Raw genomic sequence first — 12,135 nt, 5'->3', positions numbered from 1 at the left:
AATTTCACAACACACGTAAATTCAGCAGATTTGTAAAAAAAAACTAATCGGTACGTTATAAATATTTCTGTAGTCACATCGTTGATGCTATATTTTAATCAATCAAGTATTCCAATTATGATCCTCATTCATACTAAAACGTCTTAATACAGTTTTTCTCATATCCAAAGTACATAAATATCATAAATTTTAGATTTGTAATGTCTTTTTTATTACGGAAAAGTTATATACGAATGTACCACTTAATAAAAAGCGTCAAATGATAATTCACTAGAAGTATTTAAATGCATCAGTGCGTTATCTGCTTCAAACTACTACTTCAGATTTGTAAATTGTAAAATGAACCTTAGGACTATGAAATAAAGGCTCACTTTAATTAAACCTATATTATTGCATAGTCGATGCACTATACCCAGAATCTTAAGATTTGTAATATGAATAAAGCGGAGAATTTAATAACTGTTTTGAAAATATCAGGAAATTCGAATCTAAAAATGTCTTATTTCACCAACAAACTAATCATAATTATTATGGAACAAAAAAACCTAATTATAATGGAACGGGAATTATCGTGTTATTCATAGGGTGATTACATCAAAGATTTATAATTGAATTCATTTTTGAAACAAACGGTCAATAGCAATAGTACAAAATTCGACCAAAGCCATTTCCAACCATACTTATTTATTCTACCTAGTATGGTAATACACTTACCGTAATTGCGACTAATCACAAAAAATCAACTTATTACGGCTGACTTTGTGAATGAAGGAATACTAGGTAAGATAAAACTTCTTTTAACTAAACCGCATACAATTGTATTTATCTAAAAGCGTTACAATTGTTTTTCTAACAGTCAAGTAGGCACACACTTTCAACTTTTCGGGTCTTAGGCATGTCGGCTTTATAACCATGCGAGCGAGAGTTACATAGAGTCCTAGGGTCCACAGCCGGGGTTCATACTTACGACTTCAGTGATGAGAGTCGTACATTCAAGCCACTAGGCCAATGGCTTCGTGCCTGTAGACAATGTTTTCTTTTAATTTGTTGTTAATAATTATATTAATGTCAGTTTGACGTTTTTTTAAGTAGCCGAAAAAAATTTCAGCTTTTTATTGTATGATTGGTGTAATAATAAAATGTAAAGATTCAAATATTTTAAGTTACTCTGAATACACATACACCTATGTATTTGATTCAGAAATTAAATTCACAACAGTAACAAACTCGTAAGACAATTAAACGTATTTTAGAAGTTTTTATATTTTATTCAAAAATTCATTTAATTCATAAATCACAGACAAATTCTTTAACTATTTGAAGTCCAAAAAGTTTATGAATAACGTGGTTCTTGGCCAATACTTTGCGAAGTCTTATTAAATAATCACAATACCGCTGCGTCAAATCTGAATACAGTAGTTAATATTGTTCTTTATAAAGACACTGAAGGTACTTAATGGCGTTATAGAGAGTTGTAGTTGAAAAGTTACGTTATTACTCAATTGCTGTCGTTATTGACAGTGGGTGTAATGCTATGTAGAGTGTATCATTGAAGATCAAGACAAGCTAAACCAAACAAAGCTAATTGATTTCGACGGTTTAGGGAGTTTGTCGTTACATCGAGGGCTGTAAAATGGAGATATACGCGTATATTCGTCATCAATATATAATGTGATAAATTCTTGTTGTTTTTAGGATATTATAAATAATGCAAGAATAATTTTTAATAATCATGTTTATATCTTTGCTTCTACTTCTCTCTGTTTTGGTAAGTTAAGATTTATTGGCTTTACCTATATACTACTATATTAATATTAACATTCCATTCATTTCTTTTTTTACTGTTTTCTCTAATTATGGTTACTTGATAAGATCGCTTAGTAGCAATAAAGCCGCTAGTTGCATCACGTTTTTATATTTTTTAAAGTTTGTTATTAATATTATTATTTAATATTTGTGCAAAAAGTTTAAATAAATAAATAAAAACCTTTTTATCCTACCTATATTAGCCCGTGTACAACCTGGATTTCGTACGAGATAACTATGGAAAATTATAAGTGAAACATGTATATGTCTGTCTCTTTGGGAGGTTACAAAGTGGTCTGATAATAAGTTTTAGTTTATAAACTATAAGTACGGCCAACGTATTTGAAATTAATAGGAATCACGAATAAACATTTAGCGAACTCCGTGTGACGTCAAACTTAGTGAAATTAGTGAAACCGAAGAAAGAATAGCATTTCTTTGCAAATAACAATAAATGTATATATTCCAAAGAAATAAGGCTGTCGACAGTGGCAGAATAAATGTGAATAAATAAAATACATGCAAACAAATACACATGTCGTCAGAGAGCTTAACCTTTATGATAATTAAGGAAATTACTTTTCTTCCATATCCCATTAAACGGAAATAGTAAGCAATTATTCTGGCTTTGCCAAGATCTTGCTTAGATTATTCACTTTCGCTAAAGGTGCCCACCCCAAGATGATTTTAATTCTGGATTTTTTTATGTTTTCTTAAATATCACCCTTCTTCGTTTTAATAGCGACTTTAGTACTGTAATATTCTTCGTACAGCAAAACATTTGCCAATTTAGAAAAATGTATTACTGTAATTTTATTATATGACCAACGGGCAGGAGGCTCACGTGATGAGATCCTGCCAGACTCTCAATGCCAATGCGCTACTTGCGAGCAACAAACCTTTTAACAAAGCTCTTTTCTTGAAGAAACCTAAGCCGACTTTGTTCGGAAATACTTCAGTGGGTAGCTGGGTGGAGGCAGCTAAAAATTCCTTACATCTGAGTCTCGGTAAGGACGAATAAGGCTGGCTGCGTAGTTTCTTGATAGTAGTGAACCGCGTTGATTTTAGAATTGAGCCCCCTAACATTGTAACGTCCACTGTAAGCGTAGAAGGGGTTGCCTGCGGTAAATTGCCCCGAGCCTTCTTGTTGCCCCGAGATCCAAACCTGTTTGAGATTTTTTTGATTTGAGCACAGAGATGACGAATTCGTAGCTAGTCTTACTCACCACGAAAATATGAGTACAATATAGTACCTATTCCATAACCTCACGCCTGTTTCTGTGAGATAGTGGTACTGCCCCGATCGTGTGTGCTCATGTGGCTGAAGCCCAATGCAACAGAATGGTTCTCCCTCTAGCTAGACTTGAAATTACAAGTTATTTAGTCAATAAATAAATATTATAAATACCAGCTAAACTTAATACAACTACTATTTTTGTCGTTTAAAGTTTGTCGATTTGCAATAGTTTATCAGCGTAACTTTGTCATTTATTTAACATTGTTTACAAAATCATTGCTAGTAACCAAAACATCCTTCGTCCGGTCGCCTTATCGTATAAATAACTACAACTATAGAACTAACTACCAAGGTAATAAATGTATATAAAGTAAATAAATAGCATGCATTTTAATAAAAATAATGACACAATCATTTTCATACTCTCTATGAAATCACCAAACAATAGCATGACACTGGCTACAAACATCTAACCTATTGTTATTTAAATTTTATAGAAAATCTAGCAGTAACGATTTATAAAAAAAATATCTCGCTGTTCCGTTATTTTACTACTGATAGTATTTTTGCTGCTAAATATATCGCTTAGAATAATAACTAAAGGAGCGTGATTATTATGTATTTAAAAAATAACGGACTACCACTAATGATTTAGTTAGGTTAGAGAATTACAGATGACGCCACAAAGAATTTAAAACACTGTTAAAAGTCAGCTGACCTAACCAGAGCATTGCACTTTTAAATATAGTTTCGGAAATTTGAGAAAGCGACCCCGAGGCTCCATTTGATGTAGTCTCGTTGGAACAACCCGTGCCTTTAATGGGTACGCATGTGGCTTTCTAACCACTCCCTAGCACACCTGGTTCCTTCAGTAGCCGAGTATTTAAAGAGTTTCGAGTACCACACATGTCGCGCGATCAAATCAACATTAGTTAACAAGGAAAAGTATTAAATTCACGTAGGAAGATATTTTATATTAGGACAAAACGATAGTACTAACTGAAACTATATACACAACATTTTGCTGAATGGTTTACGTTGTTTAGCAAAGTCGCAAGGAACGCGGACGTTGCGGCCACTAACTAATAAACATCCAAATGAATAAAATATAGTACGCTTTTTAATATTTTAGTAATTATTAGTATTTCTGTATGATATATTAATTTATGCATGATTCCGTTCCGTTTATGTATAATACTAGATACAATAGAGCTAATCCTGAATATAACCAAAATATCTGCCCAGATCATATTTAGATCTCAGTATTAGTAGTTTTAGTACTATTCCTCGTAATTCAACTTTGAATTGTACGCTTCTCATGGGATCTGTTTCACACCTATCCTAATGGCCTTAATGCAGATTTCCCTCCCCTTTTCGATCATGTAAGCATTTTGCTACCTATATTCATCATAATTTTGCTCAAACCCGTCAATTGATCGCTGATATCCTAATCATTAGCTGAAATTGCTTCAAATTCAATGTTAACAGCAGTTACTAGAACATAACTTTTTGTCTACCCGCATTATTATTGTTCAGGATAAAGAAAAAGGTAGGGCTATGGCCGTTAAAATGAGATTGACAAAATGTAAAGGTTTGTGAATACAGAATCTTTCGTCATAAGGCAATTACGGCAAGTACGCGATTTACTTGCTTAGGTTCTGGGTAAATTATAAATAAAGGGGAAGTCAAAATAAAACAGCTTTAGAGAGAAGAAAGATTTAATAAATAGATACAATAACTTTACATCTAAACGGTATCAGAACAGGTATATTTTGAAATGATAAATCGTCTACCGGAACAATAATCCTGAAATATTGAGAATATATTAAGAGCAATAAGTATATTACAGGAGCAGTTTGAGCCGAAATATGTATTATTTTTGACTCGACACAAAACAAGGTAAACATCCAAAACAGGGTGCTATAGCAAGTATAGGTGCATTAGTTTAATTATGAAAACAAATGATATGTTTTAAACACAAACATGTTATATATTATAGAATAAGTTTCCTTAGCACGGTATCGCTCGTAAAACCATAATTAGCTTTAAGTAAATGTAATTCAACAATTGTTAAATCAAAAGCTTATCAATCATGGAACATTCACTTAAAAGCAACTTTGGTATTTTTAAACTCTTTAAATTACAACAATTGTACTGCACATCATCAAGCACCCTGAGTTTAAGGTACCTTTAGAAAGAAAATTTAGCGGTTAGCTTGATTAACCGCTTCTCAAGACTAGATTTTCGACAGATTTGTGAAAGGGGCTTGATAACCTACTACGGTTAATACACAGGTCGATAGCCTATCTTATATACAAGTTATAGGGGGTATAAGGTGGAGAATAAAACAATCTATCTAGGTGTAAGATATAACTAGCCATATAACAAATAGCGCAGCGGAGTACAACCCAATAACTGTGTTAGACGTCTTCGAACATGTCTGGTCCAGTAATTCAATCAACCCAGTCTAAAATAGAAACTGGGAATTAAGCATACTATATTAAATACAATACGAAACTGAATACACACGGTTTTTAGCCTAACCTACGTAGCTAAAACTAACGGAGGTTAAATAATTAATCTCAATTTGCTATTTTCATAAGGCCAATAATACTTCGTGTTAATTGTCTACGTCTTATTTTACTGGAAGACAATAAAATTAATCGACAACAAAATCATTTATAAAATTATTAAGATTTTTTTATTAATTTCGAATGTTCTGGATAAATTTTCCTAGATTTGGTTAATTAATAAAACTTGGGATCGTGAGCGATTAAATATATGTTTCAGATGTATACTCAATACGTTATTCAACATATTTCAAATAAAAATTGGTAGATTTCAAATCTGGAAGGAACATGTCAGAATTTCCTCTGCCCAAATTAAGGGAAATTAAATAATTTATGTTTGAGCAAAGACTATGTAAACATTGATAGTCACGATATCATGAACTTGAGAAGTTTTTGTATATTTTTTTTAGAATCAAACTACTACAATTAAGTCATAAGGTCTCAAGTACGTATAGTAGAGAAATTGAAGGAAATCTATACATAATTACTAGGATAAAAGTTCACATCTAATAATTTTAAGTGATGAATATTTAAAGTGTCGTGTTCAAATATATGTGAAGAAGTGTTGAACGTCAGAAAATTACTTTAAACATCCAGAATTTCATAAAATTTATCACGAACATCTAACGATTGATACGATTAAAATTACCTATTAAAATATTCATCTCTTTTATATTAATAACATCAATGAATTGCGACACCGCTTACTTATTTCAATGAAAAACTATTGAGACACACAAAGCGAGAATAATAAAATGGTATACGTTTTCTAGCCACATTTTTTGGCAGCAAAAAGTTAAATTTATTTAGTGACGAGATTTAGAGATAGTACCAGAACCACGTAATATAATATATGTCTTTTGTTTAACATTAAATTCTGATCTACAGTTTCTTTAATAAATTAACAACAATGTCATTATAAATTCATTAATTAACCTATTGACGTTCTCAGTGGCAGTGGACCATCGTCTAAATTAAATTTAAACTGATACTTTAACTTATTTGCGTGCTTATATTATATTTGATCAAAAAATTTGATAAAACAGGCGACATTTGACGGGTATCCTAAGCAATAGAACTGAGGAGTCCATCCATTTTTAACAGGCTCTTGTTACATGTATATATCTAAGACTATATGCACCAATTGTATGACGTTTGAATTATCTAGTACATTAATGTCTATATTAACATAAAAATTCAAAACCGAGCATCGTTAAATTAGATATAATATAACTCATAAGAATAATATGTTAATTGTGCGATAGAAAACAAATTGTGCATTTCATTAAGCTTTTTATTAAAAAGCTGAAAGCGTTTGGAAATTTAAAAACATATTAATCATTCTTGGATCAATCAGTGTCATCCGAACAATAATTAAAATTTTAAAATAAACTTACAGTAATATATTTAAAATATATTTGTAGTGATGTATTCGTAATAAACGAGTAAAGTATATGTAATTTAAACTAAACCATATTTTTTTACAAAAACTAAGTACTGTTTCATCTACAGTACTTATCTTTTTGTTTGTGCTTAAGCTGTCAAAAGACGTCAGTTCTTTAGTTCTAACCGTACGATTTGACTAAATTAGATGAACAGACTACCAAACTTCATTTGAGTCGACCATCGTTAACGTGCGTATATAGCTGATAATATTAATAAAGAATTATTTTTGCTAATTTAAGTATACAATTAGCTTAAAATAACATATCACCGCCAAAGCCGTGATAATTAATTAACTTGAACTAAATATTAATAATTATTTTAAAAAGCATACACAGTAAATTACATTTTACGTTTATGACGTTCTCCCTAAAATCGATAGTTATACGTATAATAATACAGTTTACACTGTATATATATATATAAATTATAATATAGCACTTGTAATAACATTCTATATTTTAAGACAATTGTATATATTGATGTAAATAATAAATTAAGTACCGAAGTATGAAAGATCCTTGGGTAATGTATTCACCTAACCCTATTCATAAAAACTTAATTAACGATATTCTAAAATACTTATTTGACTCTCTCTGTTAAATTGTTTCTTAATGTAGAATATGACTTATTTTTTCTGAACGTTATTTTTTGCTGACCCGACAGGCTGTTATGTGTGCCCTACTAAATGCTCAATAAAAGTTCTTTGAATCTCCATGAGACAGTCACATTTCTGTATCTGTTCCACAGATCATCCTTTAGTTAGCAATTGCTTTAAAAATTCTAAGTTTGTAAACTAATAAGATAAATAGTCTCCCTTACGTTGCGTTAGAAACATTGATAAACAGGAGTTAGTTATTAACCAATATTACTATAGCTGACAGCTGACAGGACATTCCGAGTGGAACTGTACACAAGATGTGTACAGTTCCACTCCTGTGTACGGTTCCACTCAGTACGGAGAATTCCGTTTGATTATGATTGTAGGTACACCCGACATGATACGTCATCAAAGACCAAACAGTGCGTTTGTGTTCAGACCGTGTTGTTGATTTATAGTGACATGCTCACGCATAGTGATTCCCACATATATTTTATTCGTGCAATTAGTATGCAAAATCGAATACAATTTTCGAGAAGTTTGCTTTATACCCTATTTAGGGCACTTTACCAGATTTAGTTACACGACATTTTGTGTCCCCTTTTAAATACCTCGTTATAATAACAGATCACGTACTATACGATCAATATAACATCTAAATGATACATAATGTCTTTCATTTTAAGTCAATTGTTAAAATAATTCTAAGTACAACTATATACCTCAGCGATTATTGTCATTACATAAACTTTAAAATTATTATTGAAATTCCTTTACATAAACTAACACCAAATTTGTAAAACAAAGTTGTCATTGTATTTACGGACAAATAACTCATTATTTGCTAGTAATAAATGCTTTGCTAAATAATAATCCAGTGGCGTTATAACTTTGGGTCTCAGCCTCAGATAACATGTTTTTATAACTTTTGTTTTATCAGCCTTCTGTGCCTGACCATGTCGACATATGTCCAAGACGTTCCTCACGATAGTTCCCTTTGCGCATATAAACAATTATATATCGGGGACCCCAGGGTTAAAAGTTGCACACTAAACCATTAGGCTAACAATATTTTTGAGTAAAAGGTAAATATAATTTCAACTGAAATTAAATGCCACCTTATTTTGGCTTAAATAATGCAAAAATTGTATATTTTAATACAAACGATAACGTTGTTTTACAAAATAACAAAATTAAGTATATTAAGTTTAAAACACCAGAATCGTATGCATTGTAAAAGGGCATTCAAATTGTATGGTTACCAAGAGCGCCCGTTACTCTATAGTCTTGTAGACGGATAACTTTAAGGTGAACTTGATTAATAATTTTCACACGTTATTAAAAGGAGGCCGTTCATGTATTACGTAAGCAGATTTACTGCAATTTATATAATCTTGTCAGAAAAATTATAGTACATAAACGTATAAACATATTGTAGGAATCCTCGAAAATGCATTTCGTTTTCAAGCATAGACAATGTGTGGTTAATATAAGCACAAAAGTAAATAATCACTGTTGACGTAATCACGAAATAAGAAAATCAAAGACTCACCCCTAGGGCTTACGTAATACTTGAACGGCCGAAAACATTGAAATGATCAATCAAGCTACCTTTAGTCGGTCATTATTTTAAGACTGTTAAGCGTTTTATTGAATATGAAAACCTACGCATTTGAGAATCTGAAATATTTTATTATAGCGACAAAAAACAATAAACTATCGCTTAATCGAGTCTAGGAAGACATTCCGACTTGAAGACATTTATTAACTTATCATGTGTACTATATTCCTTTATTAACCTTTTATTGGAACAATTAATTTTGTGTGAAAAGTAAATGAGTGTTTGCACAAAATTATTTTATTATAAATATAATTACGGCTTTCTAAAATGCCCTCAACGCTTATTAAGGCCAAGGAATTGCTCACTCTCTTTTGGAAGTTATAATTTATAATTCGTGTGATGAACGGGTTTTCAGGCAAACTAGTTTTACGGAAGGACCTAAAGTATTCGATTTGTTTTGTTCTAATCTTTGTCAAGAACGGAAGACCTCCAAGACCACAAACGCAGTTCGATCGCCGACTCACTTAAAAAAAACGCAATCCTAACACCAATGTTACAAAACGAATAATACTCAAATGACTCACGATTATGCTTAAATTTCAAAAAGATTAAAACTAAGTTCTAAAATATTTAATTATGTCCGAATTGTTTAAGCGCCATCTTCAGGTACATTACGTTATACTAGTTCAAGAATAAACACCGTAAAATTCATAGAATTAAATATATATCAGCTATAAGAAAATTATGAATTGTGAATTTATTTTTATTCGTGGAAGTAAACCCGAGATGGACGCCATCATTAATTTTCTGTGACGGCAACTATTTTGTTGAAATTATAATCAGTTATTCCTTAAACGCATTCGATTAATTATTTCGGATATTTCCCATACAGTATTCAATTTTGATAACCGGAGTTTGTGTATATAATTTTTATTGTCTTAGTCAAATAACATGAAATAAATAAAAATATATACAATGAGGTAAAAAAAAGCACACATTCTTAATTGAAACTGATCCGTAGAGAACTTACATTCTAATTCAATTACATTGCATAAGCACTCGATAAAACATATGTCGTCGATAGTAAAATACCGATATGTGAGATATTTGCGAGCAAAAAACCAGTTTTAGACCGCTAAATCGTGGACAAAATGGCATCACTAACTACATAATTGGGGAAAAACACTTAACAGTGACTTTGTCCTGATGTCTGGTTGTATACTTATACTTAATGATAATAATAATGATATAAGATTCAGATACAATACAAGAGCTTAAACCCAACCCTGAAACTAGCAAATATGATCCCAAAGTCGCCATTCGCGAAAACGCGAGAAAAATCAAAATCGGCGATCAGCTTGTATTGGGACTACCTTAGGGACTAGATTTTCATATTGGTGTTAATTCTCATCTCAGGTACATTACAACTATCCATATAAACTTTAATTACTCTTGCATCGTGTCCGAATCCGGCTGTGAACTCTTAGGCCCGTGCAGTGTCCGGTATCATACAAAATACGAAACGTAAAACTTGTATTTTCATAAAACCGTTGCGAGCTTTTCATAGCTAAGTATATGAAGTATTACAATGAGACGTTTACGATTACGGTATATAGAAACCATCCTATATTCCATAGAATACGCCTCGTAGGTAAAAAAAATATTTTGATTTCACAGCAATATATACGAATTATGATTTGTATGGGGGACCAGAAACCGCATATAAGCCCGCTTATTATATGCAAAATACGATTGAATACGACTCGTAGTTTTCCATTTAACTGCTATTAAGTTACCGATCTATGGGTCAAAGTCAGATCGCTAATTATGATCTGCATGTTAAAGGATTTTATTATACATCATATTTTCCCACAGGTTACGAGAATTGGAATACGGGCCATAGTGTTCACCGCCACCTAAACTAAGATATGGATACGGTCTCAACCACGAACACAAAAAAAGTCGACAGCCAAGCAGCAGGACAATGATCGTAAGAGATTTTATATGTTCGACGCCGCGCACTAGCTCTTAGAAGCAGGTAAAATTTACAATACATTTGCCTAGCGTAAGACCGAGACAACGCCGGCGCGCCTTTAATATTTGAGGTATCACTGCGACTGGGGGTCGCATTGCAGAAGTCGTACAATAGAGGGATCGCTCTTAGCACCCTCGATAAACTCTTCCAACGATAGTTTCCCGTCCTTATTTCTATCCATTTGTCGGAATATTTTGTCTGTCCGCTTTTCCGGGGTGGATTCGTCTTCGGGCATCTTCATTACGGAACCTACCATTTTGTAGATAGCCTGGAACGTAAACAACATAATGAAACAAAAATCCGATAGATGGCTCTTAAAGCAATTTTTTTAAATGTATAATTTAGTTCTAGGTAGTGGTTGTGCGCGGAAAAGGAAAAGCTCAGGTTTGGAACGACGGACGTGGAGGTGATACGGATAATATTTTTTATTATGCCTTCACGTCCGATGATGAAACTCAGCTGCAGGTTTTAGTCCGAACCACTCCTCTGAACATTTTACATGGTAAAGAGACCTCTCCTCTCTACGCAACTCCAAGGGATCAAGCCACTCGGAAAGTGACTGCTCGTCGAAGATTCGAACCATTCTTCGTTAAATAGCGGAAGAAGCTGGTACTAGGGAGTTCCCGCCAAGAGGCGAATCATTTGAAAGGTTCAATATAGTTTCAATAATTATATTAAAACAAACACCTTTTCGGACCATTTAGATTACAACGTTTTCCTATAAACCTAGGTATCACTTAATATATACTCAAAGCTAGGCACAACATAACAACTGGAGAAGAGTAACAAAGGATAGAGAACAGTGGAAAGGGTTAGAGGAGGCCTTTTCCAAGAGGCACACCGAACTTCGAGATATACTGTAGTGAAAATATATTAAAGATT

At 32.4% G+C, this 12,135-nt stretch overlaps 1 protein-coding gene across 2 annotated transcripts in view; it reads right to left on the bottom strand.

Moving 5' to 3' along the window:
* Positions 1-4,752: 4,752 nt before the first annotated feature.
* LOC123718431 (neurocalcin homolog) overlaps positions 4,753-12,135 on the bottom strand; it is a 49,761-nt gene continuing 42,378 nt past the window's right edge. For both annotated transcript variants that reach the window (XM_045674912.1, XM_045674911.1), the window contains exon 5: positions 4,753-11,521. In XM_045674912.1, coding sequence (XP_045530868.1) covers positions 11,327-11,521 — 195 coding nt within the window. In that variant the 3' untranslated portion in view covers positions 4,753-11,326. The remainder of the gene's footprint in view (positions 11,522-12,135) is intronic.

Source organism: Pieris brassicae, chromosome Z (assembly GCF_905147105.1).
Source record: "Pieris brassicae chromosome Z, ilPieBrab1.1, whole genome shotgun sequence".
NCBI lineage: Eukaryota > Metazoa > Arthropoda > Insecta > Lepidoptera > Pieridae > Pieris > Pieris brassicae.
Note: the sequence above shows the minus strand (reverse complement) of the source record. Positions and strands in the feature narration are given on the sequence as shown.